This window comes from Polyodon spathula, chromosome 24 (genome assembly GCF_017654505.1).
Source record: "Polyodon spathula isolate WHYD16114869_AA chromosome 24, ASM1765450v1, whole genome shotgun sequence".
NCBI lineage: Eukaryota > Metazoa > Chordata > Actinopteri > Acipenseriformes > Polyodontidae > Polyodon > Polyodon spathula.
The window spans coordinates 19,924,332-19,944,198 of record NC_054557.1 but is presented as its reverse complement, the minus strand read 5'-3'; the positions used below and the strand labels follow the sequence as shown (position 1 = coordinate 19,944,198).

Sequence of the window (19,867 nt, the reverse complement as noted above, 5' to 3'; positions counted from 1 at the left end):
GATGGAAAACAATTGCACGTCTTCCGGAGTTTTTAGGCAAAAGATAATCCTCACAGCCAATTCAACACGAAGGTCTGAATATCCCGGCTTACCACCCGTGACTGCAGTGCAAAAACTGAACGCAACAAAGATAAACATGTGTTAATATATTAAAAAAACAAAAAAACACCTACTTTTTATTTTGAAATAGTGCGTGCCTTATTTATCCTGTGCATATTACACTGCTGATACGACACGAAAACAGCAGGATTGAATGTACTAGCAGAACGGGGGATTTAATTAGTAATTACGCCCTCAATACGTGCAGACTAAGTAGAGGAATTTCAACCCGCCCGCTCAGAGTGGCTAAAAAAACAGAGGCTGGAGGGAGATTGGCTCTGTGACGCGCTCGGTCTTGAGCGCAGTCTGTCGCGTCTTTCAGAAGCAGCGGTTCTGTGTGTTGCAGACTCTCGAGCAAGTGAGGCTGCTGCTAATATTTTTTTGTAGCACTTGAATACAAGTCGGTCTTTCCGAACGAAGTATCGACTCTTGACAGAGCTTGCGTTGTATCTGAAGTGAAACGCATCAGTGGGAAAAACAACATGAAAAAGTTACTGAGATGCTGAACGTTAATCATTACTGTTCATTCTGCAAGTGAGGTTAGCATGCGTTATTTATCTTTTATATATATATATATTTATGAATGGTGCGTTTTTATTATAATGCTGCTGTTGTGTTGTGATGTTTTTTTTGTGCGTGTGTGGGGGGGTGTATTTTACTCAGTTCGCGCAACTTTGTATAACTTATAAAGGTATATAGCTTTTAGGATCAGTTACCACATTGAAAATAAGTGTTTCTGAAAACTAATGCAACTGTGATTTTATAGCCTGCTGTAATTCTTATATTCAAATAAATGTAAATAATTGTGTGTGTGTGTGTGTGTGTGTGTGTGTGTGTGTGTGTGTGTGTGTGTGTGTCAGTAGTATTTTAGATGTGTCTTGGAATAAATACTTTACACGTGGTCTATTTAAGCCATAGGTAATATTTTAAATAGTTTGTGTGTGTGTGTGTGTGTGTGTGTGTGTGTATGTATGGTTCTGTTACAGATGTTGAGTCAATGTTAATATAACGTTATGTTCCGAGTAATTAGTACTAAAATGCTAAATCCACGTCAGTGTTTTTTTCTTTTGAGCTTTCCATATACCAGTGGTCATTTGAATTCAAAGCGGAGACTGTAAAACGCCACACCGTTCTCCGTTGTTTTTATTTATGTATTATTATTATTATTATTATTATTATTATTATTATTATTATTATTATTATTATTATTATTATTACTATTATTTATAACAGTGTTAAATAATAATTATAGGTGATTGTGTCAGTGAATGTTCTCAATAATCACGCCCAGTTGCAACATGCTTACCCCTTACTGGAAAAAAATGAGACTTTTGCCTGTCCAGTTTGTTTACATTGCCTTCTCGTAGCTTTAGACAATTCTATTGGAGTATTTTGTCAACCTGTAATTAAGACGGCCTTGCTTATGCTATAAAGTGCAGGCGGGTGCTGACGTCATTGATGTACCATGATATACATGGATCCATGTACATGGATCTTCCTTTTAAATATGTGGAAGGGACGTGCGCTGAATTTTCAGCTGCATAAGTATTTAGTGATTGCTTAGTATGGGAAATCTTTGTGGTTTGTCTGTGCTTGCAGGTGCTTACATGTACTAATGCAGTATACCGATCTGTATTGGAAAGATGCACTTGAAGCTGCAGCTGGTCTGTTTAATTGCTTTGGTAGAATGCATGTGAAGCCTTCTGTGCTTCAGATAAGTAGGGTGATATTTGCAATGGTTGTTCTTTCTTTTTTTCTCTCTTGTTTTTGAGCTTGTCTAGAGTAACCTTCATGCTAAACTTCCTTCTTCATTACATTACAATCATGTAACAATGTGACTTTTAAATTAGCCCAGAGAGAGAGAGAGAAAGAGAAAATTGAACAAAAAAACAGCAAACCACTCTCTATCCAAGGAGAATCAGGATCCAGCAGGATACTCTTCGATCGCTACAAACAACCTACATGACAAAGAACAGAAGGAATCGATAAAACTGAAACTGCGTTACTTAAATAAAATCAGCTAATTGTTACGCGTTTGCATAGAAAGTTAGTCATAAAACTGCACTGTGGAGCAAAGTGCTCAAAGTGAAGGACTTGTGAATGGGAAGTTTTAAAAAAAAAAAAAATTCTGACGTATCTACTGTCAATCTAATCTGAAGCACCCCCTGCGTGTTAAACACGCTTCCACTTCTCAAAATAAAGAGTACACTTTCAGAAATTCAGGATCGCTGCAAACCCATGAGAGTCAAGCTAAGTATGATATATTACATATTTATATATAAAACATAGTATTTACAATTAAGAAGAATATAACCGTTACTCAATGCATGCTTTGTTTTATTTAGACAATTTTAAGTTATTAATAAAAGAGAATACTTTTTTTTTTCTTAACGGCAATGAACAACATTAATAAAGGATACTCCAGTATAATTTGAAGTGCATTAAGCTGAGTAATAAACTGACTCCACTGTGATTTAGCAGTTGGTTAAAACAATTTAACAGCAAATGCTGTAGTTTTTTCTGTTCAATTCTGTATAAATAAATATACAACTATAAAGAAGGGGCAACAATATTAATACAGAAGTAGGACAACAGGCTGTTTTTTATGATGGGTTGTTTTTTAATAATAATAATAATAATAATAATAATAATAATAATATATTTTCATTTATATAACGCTCTTCATGCACGCATTCCAGGGCGCTTTACAAAAGAAATATAAAAAAAGCCTGTGTCTAATATATAATCCAGCTAGAAATAAACACACCCAAACAAATACGTTTTCAAACAGGATTTAAAAGATTCAATTGTGCTAGCATTCCTGATATGAATCAGGAGCAAGTTCCAGAGACGAGGGGCATTATAACTAAATGCCCCGGCTCCAGACAGAGTTCAAACTCATTTTAGGGACTGTCAGAAGATTAGCATTTTCTGATTTCAGGGAACGACTAGGGACATATGGGCCCAGCAGATCTTGAAGAGAAGAAGGTCCAAGAAGGTAATAAGAAGAACTTTAATAATAATAATAATAATAATAATAATAATAATAATAATAATAATAAACTTGAATGAGATGGATGCAGTAATTGTATCATTAAACATGGGATTAAAACTAAGATTACATTTTTTAACTGCAATACTTGTTTTTAATCGCTTGACAGCCCTAATATATAGATATAGACAGAGGCTGCCAGAGTTGGAAGGTTACATGAGGTTAAGTGTGGAGTAGATGCTGAAAGTCTGTTCAGTCCCATTCACGATTCTCCAGACAAGGGCATAGGCAGGCCTTACAAAAGTTTAACGTGGTTAATTTGCACATTTTTTCACATTCCTTCTCCATGCTTTTACTGTGCATTTACCACCGCTTACCATCGTTTTTTAATAAGCCTTACCGTACCTTTCAATGCTTTGCAATGCTATCGATGATTTACCCTGCGTTCACTGTGTTGCTTTTCACCCTTTGCTTTTACAATAGGAAACTAATAATAAGCATGTGGCAATAGGCAAGGTAGTTTCTCTAAATGTACCTCTATGGTAGCTCCATAAAAGGTGAAAGAACTTCAATAGTAAACATTTCATTTTTATTTAAAAATCCATTTAACAACTGAATTATTTATAATAATATAATAATAATAATAATAATAATAATTTAATTAAAAACACACACAGAAACTGCAATGCTGCTAATAATGCAAGTGTTTTCAAAGCCTACATAGAAGCTAGATTCAGCTATTGCAGTCACTTAGAACTGGACTCAGTTGATGTATTCATTATGTTAATTTACTGAGCGCCATTTTTGTTTGCATTTTATAGGCAACAGCAAATCACTGTATAGTTACAAGACTTGTGAGTTACAATGTCATCTAGGTGGTCGAAAGCAAATTTATGATGTACTCTAGAATCAATAAAGGACTCGGAGTTACACCACATTCAGATTGCGCTAGTGTGTGAGTACATCATGTGATTCAGACACTCGCTGAGAAAACTGGTACAGCTGGGGCCAAAAGTTTTGCATCACCCTATAGAATTAACTCATTTTGCTTCCTAAATCAAACAAAACCGGCTGAATAGTGTTATGTAAACATATTGAATTGCATGCACTGCTTTGTAGTTTTCTATATACTTAACGAAAAAATTTGACATTTCAAAATCTAACATCATGGCTTCCGGTAGACTTTTGCAACATCATTTTTTGATTGCATGATGTTAAATCAAAGATCTAAATTATGTCTGTGGAATGATGCAAAAGTTTTGGCCACAGTTGTACTGTAGAGCTTCAATTTTTTATTGTGAATCCGCAATACCTTAACAGTAAAACAATCTCCTGCAGATAAAATAACACCAGTGCAGTATGGCATTTTAATATGCAATCTTTAGGAGAATAAAAAAAAAACCAAACCAAACAAAAGACTTATTTGAACTCCTTAGCCTCTGTTATGGTAGAATGATAATGTTTACCAATATTCTTCACTTCTGTATGTCTTCTCTTCAGTTAAAAAAACGCTGCACTGAAATTTGTGTTCAGAAAGAAACCAGCACTGTCATCATAATATATTAAAGGAACATTTGACAATTAGAATATGGAGATTTACTTTAAATAGATAGATAAGAGGCAACCAAAAGAGAAACAGCAAATGAAGTGGGGCCAGGCGGAAGACTACCAGAGTAAATGACCAGTTATTTTTGTTTTCTTTAAAAAACATGCATATGCATAATATCTTCCCTAGTAATACAATTTATAGACAGAACCCTCTGTTATTAAACACCAAGAAGCAAGTAACCTGTACACTGTTCATGAAAGCCTTTGAATGCAACTAAAATCATGCATGCACATGTTATACCTAGTAATATACACATCCAGAAAATGATTAGAAAGCTAGAAACAATACAGACTCTTCATGCCAGCCTTCAAGCATGACAAGCAAGACTAGCACAATAACATAATACAGCCGTGTGCAAATGTATTAGAACACCCCATCGCTTCTGTAGTTTGGATTTGTTGTGCAGGTGATGTCAAACCCCTGGAACTGGAAATCTGGGAAATTTGTCAAAAGCACAAACTGGTCTAACATTTCATAAAGGATATAACTGACACATCTTGAGGCGTAATAACAAATTTGCACACGACTGTTTATATTTTAAGAGCTGTTTTGTGAGACCGGGGGATGCTTTGTTTTTTGTTCACAAGACAACACACATTTCTAATTAATTCCAATCTGTGTGCTGGACTGTCCTGATCTTGCGCTTTAGGGGAAGAGCTGAATTCACAAATTACAGTTTGAAGTGACACTGTTAAGACATACACCTGCTAGTAATCACAGTAATTCATAATTCAATTAAAAAATAAATGCTAATTTCATTCAGATTGGTGCCTTTGTGGTCGTGAACTCTCTCTTTGGAGGACAGAATTGTATGATCTGCTGTATGATCTACAGAATCAATCAGGCTTTTGATAGATCCAGTTATAAAGTAACATTTACCAGAATCCAAAACCAGTGCTAGATCAATAATCACTATAAGGACGGCAGTTTGTGCACTACGTTTTTGAATGGAATCTAGTCTGATGATCTGCTACTGTAGAACATTATTCTGTTTCAAGAAACTTTAGTTGTTAATTTGCTAATCTCTCAAATGTTTTAGCAGTAAGTGGAAGCACAGATACAGGTCGGTAGTCGTTTGAAATAAGAGCGATTTAAATAAACCAATGAGACAAAATGAGAAAATAAAGGCAGGCACTAGAATCTGTACTTTATTGATCAGGTTCTGTTGTGCAGAAAAGCTTTCTAGCAGATGTATAATTCAAACCTACTAGTATTCAAAATGCTAATTACCCTTCTGTAACAATAACGATACAATCTCACACATCTATTCATGTTATTGGCTGTCACACTGGCATCTCTCTAATGTTATTTATAGGACAGAAAGGCGACTAAACACAGGATCTATTAATCAGATATGCTTTAAGCTTTTCACTTAAGGTTAGCATAAAAGATGAATCAATTCAGTCCCAAACAATATGACAAAAGACGCTTGCTAAAATACTGTAATAATCATGGAAGCTGGTATTGGTTAACAAATGTTTTCCTTAGGATATGTGTTGCTGTTAAGACTTTGTGATTAAAAACTAAGACATTGGGCCCCCGAGTGCTCACCTGGTAAAAGCACGGGGCTGCCTGGTGTGCAGGGGAAGTCATGCAGTCAGGGGAGTGCAGGTTGGCGTCCTGGCTGTGCATAGTCGCTGGTCTTGGTTAGGGACTCCGAAGGGAGGTGTCGCATTGGCTCTGGTGCTCTGTTTCTCCTCATCGCGCTACAGCATACCCTGCTGGCCAGGCGCCCAGTGAGCTCAGAGCTGGCCTTTGTCCTCCAGAGGTCGGTAGCTCCCTGACCTCCGCTCTCGAGTTTCTGGGTTATGAAGAGGAAGCTGGCTCGGTCATGGGATTGGAGGACGCCCACTGAACCTTCGGGTCTCTTGAGCCACGTGGGGAATTGCTGCGGTGAGGTGAAAAGCGATTGGGCATTTCAAATTGGGTGAAAATTGGGGGGGGGGGGATAAAAATTTGAAAACCCTAACTATCTTTACTATTCTCTGGAGTTTTGTTTTGAGTTGTTCTAGGTGCTCCAGTATACCCCTCTTATCTTTTTATACTTGCGTATGCACATGCGTGTTTGTACTGGGGTGCGGCACTTGCCCCTGGTATAGTAAGCATGTTTGTAGCGTGTCGGGCAGTCTGAATGAAGTGCCGCAGACATTACTGTACAAACAGTTTACATAAACACCAAAGAAAGCTTTGTTAAGTTAATTTAAACGAACTGTCCTGTAGCCATGATTTATTGCTTCATGGCAGCTTGCCTAATAGCCTAGTTTCTGTTAATTCACAGTTTTCATTTCAGTTGCCTTGTGAATGCATTGCATTATATTGCATTGCAGGACATCAATCAGCATGACTCTAAGGAGGCATTTTTTTATCTTTCATTAAGTTTAGTACCAGGAGCAGAGCTGTTTTGACAGCGCACGGCTTAACTCTTCTTTAAGCCTTCTTGAAAGTCACTGATTAGTGTGAGGGTTTGTGCCATCTGCACAAATACATTGCTGTATTTTTAACATTATTGACCTTTTAAACTTGTATGCAGTTACATTATAATAATAATGCCTTTCTCTCGCGGCTGTGAACTGTGCATTATATGCAGAGTCACTTCCAATATGACATTGATTTAACATCTCATCTGCCAGATGGAGCACAAGGAGGTTAAGTGACTTGCCTGGGGCCACAACACAGTGAGTCAGTCGAATTAGACCTGCTGAATAATGTTCCGTTAACATATTGAATTACATACCGCTTTGTAGTTTTCCATATACTTAGTGAAAACTGACAAAAATAAAAACAATGTGACATGTTGTAGTTTCTTTGATTACATGATGCTAAATAAAATATCTAAATGATGTTCATACTGTAGCGTGCACAGGGGAAGACAGCATATACGCTCCTTGCAAAGGAGCCGGCTCTTTTGTACAGCGGTATCGGCGCTATGCTTCAGTGCAAAAGGTCCCGAGGTCGCTACAGTATATGTATTTATATGTATTTTTTCTTATATTAGCTAATATTGGATGACTGGGGGATTTCTAGAGAGTTTAAACTTTTAACAGCCGTCCTTCTATTCCGATGTCCTCCCTTTTTTTTTGTTTTTCAGTGGTGGCAACCCACAAAGACTGCTGCACTTTTTAAGAATATACTGTAACATAATAAATGTATATGAACAATGCATTAGCCCCCGCGCCTCTCTCTCCTGGAATGAGTGTGTATTCCTGTGGTAACTCTCTCTCTCTCTCTCTCTCTCTCTCCCCCCTCTCTTGCTCTCTCACACACCTACACTGAGATTGTGTTACCAAGGTTTCCGTCGCCACCCACACCCTTTTCACTTCCTGCTCCATGTCACTGTATAAACAGCACAGACTACATTGGTATCACAGTTAATACTCTTTAATACAGATGGATGTGTTGACGATAGCAAGGTATTGATATTACTACTGGGGGAGGGAAAGTTTATTGACTGGAGAAAGTATGTTTATACACAATTCTATGAAGACAGATAGGTATTTAGATAGATAAATAGAGCGTTCTATGTATGAGAGAGAGAGAGAGAGAGAGAGAGAGAGAGAGAGAGAGAGAGAGAGAGAGAGAGAGAGAGAGAGAGAGAGAGAGAGAGAGAGAGAGAGAGAGAGAGAGAGAGAGAGAGAGAGAGAGAGAGAGAGAGAGAGAGAGAGAGAGAGAGAGAGAGAGAGAGAGGAGACAGTATGAGTAATCTAAAGAGAGACCGAGAACAGTATTGCATGGGAAAAACAGCTAACCTACAATAACTACAATTAATATTGAAGAGAAAGTACTAGAGTTTCAAATGACCTTTTTACTTTACAGACTGGGTAAGATTTAGAAATCTTGTAGCGGAACACGCAAGCCATGATTATACCATATCGCGTGTGTGTTTTTATTTCTACATACCTGATAAAGAATGCAGAGCTTCAACAGAGATCGATTTCAATCTCCCTGCGCCTGGAACTGAAAAAGCAGCTTTCAGAAGATTTCATCCTTCAATTCCTGTGCGCTCCAACCTTCACCTCTGCTTTAATAGATGAAAACAAATCCATAATTGCTTAACCTTTTGACGTAATTGCCTGACGAGAGTCAAGTAACAAAAATAACATTCCATCAATCTGCAAAGTGCCTCCTGCAGAAAGTGCTGTACAGATGAATAATGGTTGCAGTTGCTTTAGCTGGCTTCCTGATGCAGGACTAATGTCATATCTCCATCAGCACCATCAACGCTGTCTGAGTTTTAAGTGGATTTAAATAATCCCATTCACGTGCTATGCCATGCCTGTCCATTTACTATACAGGGCTGAAATGTGTAGTTTTGAATCTGTGATAAATGGTACTACACTAGATTTAATAAATGACTATTTGAAAGCCTTACTTTTGTGGTTCTTTCAGTGAAACGGTCCCCACTCCCAGCTGTTTCTCCTAAGTCAATGCACTAATATGTCATTGCAGATATCACTTGCTGTAACCCTAATTTGTTGCATCCTAGTTCACATTGCATATTAGTAGTATTATTTGCATGTACTGTAAACTACACACTATTTAAATATGAAGCTTGCTTTGTAACCCTTTACTGCACTGTAACACCTGCAAGTCACCTTGGAGAAAGGCATCTGCCAAATTAATAATAATAATAATAATAATAATAATAATAAATACGCTTTCTATGCTTTGACACTGCTGAGGTAAAAATGACAAATGTACTCAAACAAAGACTGCTTGAAATGTGTCTGGTGACAAAATGACAATATATACTGTGATAGTATATAAGTGACTATCAAAAAGATGCAATGCAGAGGGAACTCGTGCATAAAATCTGCTATAAATGCAACACACACTCTACTGCACAGAACTGTGTTTCTCCCTTCCCTTAAATTTACTGTAAGGATTATACTTATCCAGCTTATTCAAAACCGAAGAATATTTGGATAGATGTTCAGTTTTAAAACAATACTCCAATGTTTAACAGTACAGTACACTCTGTGTGTCCATATACACACATCTTAAAGGGCTTCAGAATGGCTTCTTTCATTTGCTGTGTGTTCCAACCATGACCTCAGCTTAATGGGTGAAAATAAATCAATTTCTGGTTAATCTCAAGCAAACCTTAAACAAAATGCCATCAATCTGATAGCTTTCGCACTAAGTACAGATTGATGGCTGTTTGCGTTTGGTCCTGTAAACACACACAGCAGTTTATCATTTCTGGGATGTGGGAAAAAACTAATGAGTATAGGTCCAAAGACATCAAACATGAAGAATTGCCCTGAATAGGTTTGAGTTGATGAAATATCCGACATGGAAAAAGTGTGGTTCATTTCTCTACCGCTTCTCTGGAAAATGGAATACACGTCATACACGTTTTATTTGCATTTTGATTTTGGATGCTCAAATTTGTTTCTGATCAACTGCAATTACCACCCCTCTAAGGATTTATTTTTTTAACAATCAGGATTAATCATGACAAACCAGGAAATTTTAGACGGTTATAATCGTCATCAACCAATCATAAATTCTGCGCTCTATTTTCGACTGAATTCAGCTAACATCTTCCTCTTACTCGCAGGTCTGGCAGTGGGATGGCATCGGCGAAGGGTTTGCTGTTACTGTTGAATGAGAGCCAGGCCGGTTTGGCAGCCGCTCAGGGGAACGGCACAGCAGACTGGGGACGAGGAGGAGGGAACGGCACAGACCAGGAGCGCCGGCACATCTACAACTTCTACGCCATGCTCCTCACCCTGCTCATCTTCACCATCGTGTTCGGGAACGTGCTGGTGTGCATGGCCGTGTCGCGAGAGAAAGCTCTCCAGACAACCACCAACTACCTGATCGTCAGCCTGGCCGTGGCAGATCTCCTCGTGGCCACGCTGGTCATGCCGTGGGTCGTGTACCTGGAGGTGAGAGCTCGGCGAGACTCGTTAAAAATCATTGGAATGCAGAAAAGTAGAGTTGTCTTCGAAGCTATTGGGTAGAGGCAGTCCGTATCTGAGGATAACGGAATTCCTCGGAAATCGCGGAATTCGCAGGATCCCGCGGGATTCGCAGTCTTCAACAACTTTGCATTATTCAGCCGCTAAATCTTATCAGTCATCATAATCATTAAAAACAAACTGCTAAAGCAGAAGTGTCAAAATCCAGTCCTCAGTAGTCGCAGGGTCTTCTGGTTTTCATTTCAACTTTAACATCATTGATCTAATTATTTGTTCAATTTTACATGTTTCATATTTTGTTAAGGTCTTTTACATTTGATGCTTTTAAAAATGCACTTGATTCAAGGTACGCTACCTATGAGACATTTTGAGGCCTGGGAGAGAAGTGTTAAATGTGTCCAATTAATTAAATAATTAGACTGATTAAATAATTGAGAGGTCGGGTGGAACGAAAGCCAGAAGACACTGAAACCCTCCAGGAACTGAGTTTGACACAACTGTGCTAAAGTGACCTGAAACACATAAGTTAGTTGTTCGGTTCTAGTTTTGTTAAACTGACATAGGTTTTGTCTTCTTCAAAAAGTAGAAGCCAATTAAAGACTGGAGTTGAGGCTTTAAAAATATGGCCCAATAAGAAGTCCCCTGTGATGTGATGTCATGTTTTTATCTGACAGTTTCTAAATATTTTACCAACAAAAACGCTTGCTATATTAAATTGGAAGGGCTTAACCCAGACATTGTTTGATATGATTATCTTTACTTGATTTTACAAGCCTTTAGTAATAAACAGAACACTCTGCAGATGCCTACTTAAAATGTCAGCAGTTTTTTGCATATTTTCCTGCAGATTTGGACTGCCTCTAATGATGAGCCCTTAAAATATTTAAGTGCAGAAAACTCAGTAGATTATGTATTAAAGCAGACATTACTGCATGATACATATGTTCGTGACATTCTCCATAAACTAGCTGGCCGGTAAGTGGAGAGGCTGACCATAGAAAAGCTGGTGGGGGGAGGAGGCGAACTCTGGCAGAGAGCAGAGATTGATAGGCCAGATTTGTAACGTCTGCAAAGGGCAGTCCTTCCTCCCAGGCCTGTTTATTGAACTTCATTTAATGTCATTTGAAGACACTTTTTAAAAATGTAATAATGGGTTAACTCAGCTTTATATCAGAATATTGTTTTTATCTCACGGCACTTTTAGTTTGAAGTTTGGAATGATGATTACAAAAAAAAAAAAAAAATCTATCTTCTCAACACAGTTCTATCGATTCCTCTGTGACTTACTGAAACATCAAGGGGAGTCTCTGTATTTTCTAATTAAAAACACTAGGGGGTCTTAGATGTAATGTCTTTCTACAGATCATTTTGTTTTCCACGCTTTGCTTTGAAGCTCCCACCACACTAGTATTGCACTTCCCTGCACAGCAGGTTTTATGCCAAAACTCAAAGTCTCTACATTAGGCGCGTTAGTTACATTAGGAGATGCTGTAGAAGGATGGGAACACCATGGGCACTAAAAAAGGTGTTTGTTTTGAGAGTTGCAAGATTTTGTGTTCGTATGACCAGTTTGTCTGCAGAAATAACAAAAAAAAAGCAGTTTCTTTCCAAGACAGTCTTTGCAATTACCTGCTTAGTGGATTTCAAACGCCTTGAAAGGCATTATCTAAAACAGGGGCCTCCAGCCCTGGTCCTGGATAGCCTCTCTCCAGCAGGTTTCAAAGATCTGGAACACCTGTTAATCTTGACTTATTAAGCCAATAATTGAGTTAATTAAGTAAAGATCTGGAACACCTGTTAATCTTGACTTATTAAGCCAATAATTGAGTTAATTAAGTAAACGAGAACTCAGTTGAAATGAAAACCAGCAGCCACAGTAGCTCTCCAGGACCAGGGTTGGAGACCCCTGCTCTAAAAGCTGTCAGTTCTGAACCTCCCTGAAGTTCTATGATGCAGAAAAAATAGCCAGTTAGATAAATAAGCTCAATGACTTTTATTGTTCAGATTGGACATATTAATAATTACTTAAAATAAATGCGCTGATAGAGTGTAAATACCAGGGGAGAGTAATCACAGTCCTGGATGGCTATTCCACTCCTGGTCTTTGTTTCAACTCTGTTCTAAATTGTTTAATTGAACCAATACAACCTCCAGCCAGACCCTGAAGTAGTTCACTTTATCATTTCACCTCTTAAACCCGCAGTGGAGTGGCACTCCAGGACCGTGATTAGCCACCTCTGGTATATATATTCCCGAAATGATAGGGTACTTGGACCAAGGGCTTCCTGTGAGAGGGTATTGCCCACAGTTCCATGAAGTTGTGGGATATGTTTTAGCTTCACTGTGGGAGGAGTTGAGGGCAGGCTACTAGATTGACAGGGTTAAGAAAGCGTAATAGATGAATTAAGCCCTACCAAGCATTTTGCTTTTCCATCAACAAGCCCAAATCCTAGCTTTTATAAACCACTGTATTGCATTAGTGAGTTCACCAGGGAAGGGAGCTAAACTCTGTATAAAAAATAAAAAAATAAAGAATGTGCATATCGTTGATAATAAAGATGCTAGAGGGGAGAAAGGGATCGAGAGCTCTACAATTAGTATCTACCATATCTCTGTTCAAAATCTCAAGGGTCTCCTAGTTCCGAAAAACAATCAGGCAAACACAAGAATTTCTGGGTCTCCGAATATCAAAACGAAACGGTTTATTTTCACGAGATCAAAGTGATTTTGGCACTAGAAATTTCTCGAACGGAGGTGGAAGTGGTGTACGTCTTTATCACTGTCTCAGGAAGTTCAACTTGTCGCAGTCCACTAACCCACACAAAAGCGCTAACAAGAAGAACAGAAAAACTTTGGGTTGAAATCGTCCAAACCAGCGGTACCATTTATCTTGTCGCGCAAATTTTTTTTGATCTGCACTTTTGTCGTAGCAGGGAAAACAGAGCAGTTGTTCAGTGGTGGTTGAAGCATTTTACAACTGTCAGGAAAATGATTCATTGGATGTCTGCAAATGAGTGCACCTAGTACCAATTGCTATGTTAGTAAGTGTCCATTTACTGATTCCGATATTCCAAAGTTACACATCTATAGCTTAGACACAACAAAAGTTAGACACAACAAACGTGGCACCTACTTTTCAACAGCAATCAGATAATGATTGGTAACCTAATGTTCTGGGAGAAAGCTCAGGAACGGAGATAGTCAGGAGAGGGTTCAGTAGGCTAGGGTGTAATGCTAGGTTGCTGTACATAGTGTACTGGGAATTGTTACATATTTTTTTGGAATTAATGTTAGATATGGTAAATCAAAGCAAAAAAAAAAACATGGTTAATGCATTGTGTAACCATGGGAAAAGCATGGGGGGGGGGGGGGGGGGGGGGGGGGGGGGGGGGGGGGGGGGGGAGGGGGGGGGGGGCTGTGCAATATATTTTTTTCTGCTATGTCTCTTTTGTTCCAGCTTTAGTAGGTCACTAATTTCGTGTGTTTTGATTAAAGTTTTTAATTCTATGACTTTTCTGAATGTCAGATACTGAAAAGACTTACAGTCTTTTGTCTTTTGAATGTGTTACGTTTCTTTCAGTAGGTCCAAATATAGCTCTTTAATTCTAGATCAGCGGTGTCAAACTCAGTTCCTGGAGGACCACTGTGTCTTCTGGAGGGCCACAGGGCTCTCAGTTTCTTAATTGGTCTAATTATTTGATTAAGCGGACACATCTAACCCTTATCTCCAGGCCTTGAAATGTTTCCCAGGTAGTATACCTTGAATCAAGTGCATTTAAATTGTAAAAGACCTTGAAAAAATAATTAGATCAATTGAGTTGAGTGACAGCTGAAGCTGGAAGGAAACCCATTAGAACCTCGAGGATCGGAGTTTAACAGCCCTGCTCTGTAGGGTTCCCACTTAATTGACTCCCTCCTCGTTCTTTTCCTGGCAGGTGGTGGGCGAGTGGCGCTTCAGTCTGATTCTCTGTGATGTCTTCGTCACCCTCGATGTCATGATGTGCACCGCCAGCATCCTTAACCTCTGTGCGATCAGCATTGACAGGTAACTACAATACAGCGCTGACAGACTAGTAAACTTCTCTGATAGGGAGAAGTAATGGGTCATGTCAAAAAAGACTTTTGTTCTAAATTATTTTAAAGACCTGTCTGCCTCATGTAATTCAGCCAATTGATTGTGTAAAGGAATGCACCTGATTGTCAGTCATGGATTTATATTATTAAGCAGGCAACATGCATCATTGAAGACCTATGTGAGGTGAGCCTAAATACAATTGTACATTCCAAATTGGGAGATTCTTTTTACACTGCAGAGCTACAGCGTCGGAGGACAACGCAGGGTGGTTGGTTTCGCTGTGAGCGAAGGACACCGTGGCCGACCTAGGCCCTCCCCCACCCGGCCGCCGCTCGGTCAGTTGTGAGCCGCCCCCTGGGAGCTCCCGTCCATAGCCGGCAGTGGAACAGTCTGGACTCGATCCGGCAACGTCCAGGCTGTAGGGCGCATCCTGCACTCCACGTGGAGCGCCTTTACCGGATGGGCCACTCGGAAGCCTTTTTGTTAACCACAGAAGCCTCAATGCGATGGATCAAAAATGACACAAATAAATACAGCTTGTTCTGCTTTTATTTTTTTTATTTATTTTTTTTTCAAAATGTATTTGGTACTTCATGAGTTAATACAAACACAGACGTTATTACATTTCATAATAATGTTTTTTTGAACGGTATGTCTCAAGGTAATTTGTGTGGGAACATTAAGCCCCAGTTTTTTTTTGTTTTTAAATAAACAGAGCGTTGCAGTAACCGTGTTGGTGCTGTTTTGTAGGTACACAGCGGTTGCCATGCCGATGCTCTATAACACCCGCTACAGTTCGAAGCGCAGGGTTACGGTGATGATTGGAGTCGTGTGGGTGCTTTCCTTTGCAATCTCCTGCCCTTTGCTTTTTGGACTCAACAACACAGGTGAATCATAACTCTTACCAGCACTGCGAATCAATTTCTACTTCAATTATTTTAAAACACATACAGTACCACCCTGACTCATTGTTCTTTCTGTAATACTGTAAATATAATTGGTTTTAGGAAAACGGATATCTTTTTCTATACCTCTTTTGCTCAGATATAGTACCTTTTGTGATAACATTTTTGTAGCTTCTTTGGTTACGTGATGTTTTATATACAGCTTTAAATATATTAATATTAAATTCCACATACCGCATTTATTAAAAAAAAACATCTGTGAGAAGTAAAATAAGATCTAGACGCCGCTTGTGTAAAGTATTGTGCTGTGATATGTTTTGCAGTGACAAGGGAGGTTACGAAGTGCAGCATTGCTAACCCTGCCTTTGTGGTGTACTCCTCCATCGTCTCGTTCTACGTTCCCTTCATCATCACGCTGCTGGTCTACGTGCAGATCTACGTGGTGCTGCGGCGGCGGCGGAAACGTGTGGCCACGCGGTGCAACAGCGCAGGAGCTGAGTCCGAACCACACCCCCCCATCAAGGTGATGCTCTTACTTCTATACATGCTAATTCATTAGAACACCCCCATTGTAGTTTACTGGACTCCATGCCGTACATTAATACATTTTTCTTCTGATATCCAGAACAAATGTACCCACCCAGAGGATGTCCAGTTGTGCACTTTGATTGTAAAATCCAACACCAGCTTCCCACCCAACAAAAAAAAAGTGGTGAGCATTGTTTTAAATTGCTTAATACGCTCTCGGTTTCCTTATTAGCATCAGAGCAAACCATGACACACTTTTCAGCACCTTGTGGAGTCTTTACCACATCAAGGCTGTGTGCGAAGCACAGTGTCCATGCAGCGTGTTACTTGATAGTCACCCCTGGCTTTGTGTACCCATTGACAGACCCTGGTAAAAGAGGCTGTGGTTCACCCATCAGAGCCGGATCGAGTTTGCTTCCTAGCTGAACCGGAGAGGACCCGACCAAAGAACACCCTCCTGGGGCTCCAGTCCGTGTCTCTGGCCCCCTCCCGGGCTCTGCCCAGCGGAGCCGGCCTGCCCTCTTCCGTGGAAGTGCCGGCTGTGCCCCCGGAACTCAACGGCCACCCCAGACTGAAGCGGGCCTTCGAGGCTCCCCGCGCCACCGGGGATGGAAATGAGAAACCCACACTCAAATCAACAGTCAAGGGCCGGTTATCCCAGCAGAAAGAGAAGAAAGCCACACAGATGCTGGCCATCGTCCTGGGTTAGTTTGTAGAGGGGTGTCATCAGTGGACTTGGTCACGTAATCAAATAAACTACAAAATGAAACCGCAGAAGATTACTGGAAGCCATAATAGCAGGACAGTATTATTCCATGTTCAATTTTTCGAAATGTCACATTTTTTTGTTAATTATATGGAAAACTATAATGTGGTGTGACTCAAAGTATTAATGTAGCATCATTCAGCAGGTTTCATTTGACTTTGTGAAGGAAACTGTGTTAATTCTATAGGGTGATGCAAAACTTTTGGCTGAAGCTGTAGAGCTGATCAAATTCCGACCCTCGTCTTTACCTCTTTTCTTTCCCCAGGCGTCTTCATCATCTGCTGGCTGCCTTTCTTCATCACGCACATCCTGAGGGTCCACTGCCTGCAGTGCTACATCTCCCCAGAGCTCTACAGCACCGCCACCTGGCTGGGCTACGTCAACAGCGCTGTCAATCCCATCATCTACACCACCTTCAATGTGGAATTCCGCAAAGCCTTCATAAAGATTCTGCACTGCTGAGTAAAGAGGGTCTGGATAGAGGGTGAGGAGAAGGGGAGACACTCAGCCTGGGCTTCCCAAACCCGGTCCTCGGGACACCAGAAATCGAAAGCTCCAGCTGATTGAACTAAACCCTTAACTGAATGAACAATTTGCTTAATTTGGCCTTTTTAATTGTACATTAAGTTAACCGTAATGTTTTGAAATCTGCAACTTTTGGGAAGCCCTGTACTCAACCCTGGATAACTGGATTTACCTCAGTATTTTACGGTTATCCCTCCCCGCTCCCCCACTTTGAAAAATCCCAACTTGCTGTATATCATGGAAGGAATACATTATGTGAAGCAGCAACTGGATAACAAAGTGTGAGAACACAGATGTTTTAAATATGAATTTGTATAATCAGTGCTAAAAAAAAAATGAAAACATTGATTATTCTTTTTTTATAAAAACGCACTCCTACCCGAGACAGCGATTTTGGATCAAAGTGCTCACCAAGATTTCAAAATGCAATGGAAATGTGGCGGGAGTCTCAACTGATTTCAAAGCGAGTTCAGCTCAGTCCTGCTGACAAATGGAAACAGTGTAAGGATTGGAACTGTTTTTGAGTAAAGGGCAGGTTTAAATAACCCTCCTTTAAATTAAGAAATGCGAATTAAAATAATAATCAAACTCGTTTCTTGATTTGCTTTCTCAACCTGATGTATATAATGAGCATATGTAAGCTATAAATAAACAATTATTTGTTTAGCTTAATTTCTGTTCTTATCAACTTGTGTTTGTTATATCAACAATATTTGTAGATATAACACATTTTGTTTCATAAAGTCGAATGAAACCTGTGCAGACCTGAAGCCCAGTGCATTTCGTTATCATGTATTTCAACTACAGTAGAGGTATGGAAAAGATGGCTTGCGGCTGAAATGTGAGAGGCTTTGACTAGCTGTGTCTCTTTGTGTGTCAGCAGTAACCCTATGCATTGGCCTATATCCAGTATCAAAGCCTGGGCTCTCTTCTGATGCCATTCTTATCTATAATACAGCACCTCGCTGTGTCTGATGACTGCTCTTTACATGACCAACCCTGGGGTGTCAACTTCTGGCAATCCAGGGCGTCTAAGGTATATTACTATCAGTGTTGGGGATGGTACTAAATAAAAGTAATCTGTTAAAAAAAAAAAATTGTATCTAGTTCCATTAATAGTGCTTTGTAACTAGTTATAGTTACACATACAGCCATGTGCAAATATATTTGAACGCCCCGTTGCTTTTGTAGTTTTGATTTGTTGTGCAGATGAAATCAAACCACTGGAACTGCAAGTCTTGTCAAAATAGGTTATCGGTTGTCTAATTGATGACTTTAATAGGCCAGCCCTGCAATTCATTTAAATAATACGAGAAAAAGAACACCTAGTCACATCATGTGAACATGCACGAGACTGTTTAGAAGTTGTTTTAAGATGCCTAATTAAAGCACAAAGTGGTCTAACTTTTTTTTCACGAGTGCCTGTTGCTTGCTGACCGAAAAAATTGAAATTCTCACACCCTGATCAAATTTATGGAATTACTGTAATTCCTTCAATTAAATGCTCAGAACAACGCCCTAGTTGTATCTTCCTGTTTGTGCCGGCCATGATATGAAACAATTATTTATAATTCATAACAGAAAAATAGCAATTATTCACTGGAACAATCTTTAAAGTGGGGGTGCTGAAAGCCACTGAACAAAACTGTAACCCCTGTATATGATGGAACCCATGCAAAGTCCCTAGTTCCAGTGCCTTTGATTGGAACTGGTATATCTTTCAAGTCAGACCGATGATTGGATTTGCACAGAGAGCTGTGGATTCATCACGAGACTGCGGATCAGTTAGAAAACCGTGGAACTGCTAGTCACTAAATCCACGGCAGCCAATTGAAAACCAGCGTAGTGTTCCTAACGTGTTCTTGTAACGCATCTTACAAAGCACTGGAAAGGAAAAGCCTTTCAGATGCATTGGTGGGACCACACAATGTCTGCTGCATAACTTGCAATGTAATCCTTGACTACATTAGGAACTCTAGATACTATATATATATATATATATATATATATATATTATATATATATATTATATATAATATATATATATTTTATTACGTATTCAGCAACGGCATTTCAAATCAGTTGAATGGGAAGTGTTTAAATGGGACAAATAACTCAAAGTGGCGATGGAGGTTTTGACTTGGGGAACCATGCAAGTTCCAGCGTATAAATGCTATTGGCCAGACTGTTAAGGAAGGTTGAGTACAGTGGTGTTGTCTTATCCTCACAGGCACTAGTATGGACCAGGATGTCTTGTGAATATTGAATGGTTGTACCATGTCTACTTCAATACAGAGGCAGTGAAGAGGCTGCACAAGTAAACTGCTCAGCCATTTTTAGGTGATTTTTGATGAGCGGTGTTGCTTTTCTGCTGCTATCTGGAATAGAATACAAATAAGTCTCAGAATGGCTGAGGTGAACAGTTCTATTTCTCTTTATGGCGG

The 19,867-nt window shown here is 39.4% G+C and overlaps 1 protein-coding gene across 1 annotated transcript; it reads left to right on the top strand.

The window, feature by feature from the left end:
* Window positions 1-418: 418 nt before the first annotated feature.
* LOC121298675 (D(2) dopamine receptor A-like) lies at window positions 419-19,345 on the top strand. Its single transcript, XM_041225854.1, has 8 exons — window positions 419-638; window positions 10,261-10,591; window positions 14,560-14,669; window positions 15,450-15,586; window positions 15,928-16,127; window positions 16,230-16,316; window positions 16,497-16,836; window positions 17,164-19,345. The coding sequence occupies exons 2-8, from the start codon at window positions 10,274-10,276 to the stop codon at window positions 17,358-17,360; spliced, it is 1,389 nt and encodes a 462-aa protein (XP_041081788.1). The 5' UTR covers window positions 419-638; window positions 10,261-10,273; the 3' UTR covers window positions 17,361-19,345.
* Window positions 19,346-19,867: the final 522 nt, after the last annotated feature.

Excerpts from the sequence above, each read along its gene's own strand:
- LOC121298675 (XM_041225854.1), top strand. The coding sequence starts at position 10,274 with ATGGCATCGGCGAAGGGTTTGCTGTTACTGTTGAATGAGAGCCAGGCC. Across the intron at positions 15,587-15,927 it reads TTTTGGACTCAACAACACAG|TGACAAGGGAGGTTACGAAG; the intron begins GTGAATCATAAC and ends TATGTTTTGCAG. Across the intron at positions 16,837-17,163 it reads GATGCTGGCCATCGTCCTGG|GCGTCTTCATCATCTGCTGG; the intron begins GTTAGTTTGTAG and ends TTCTTTCCCCAG.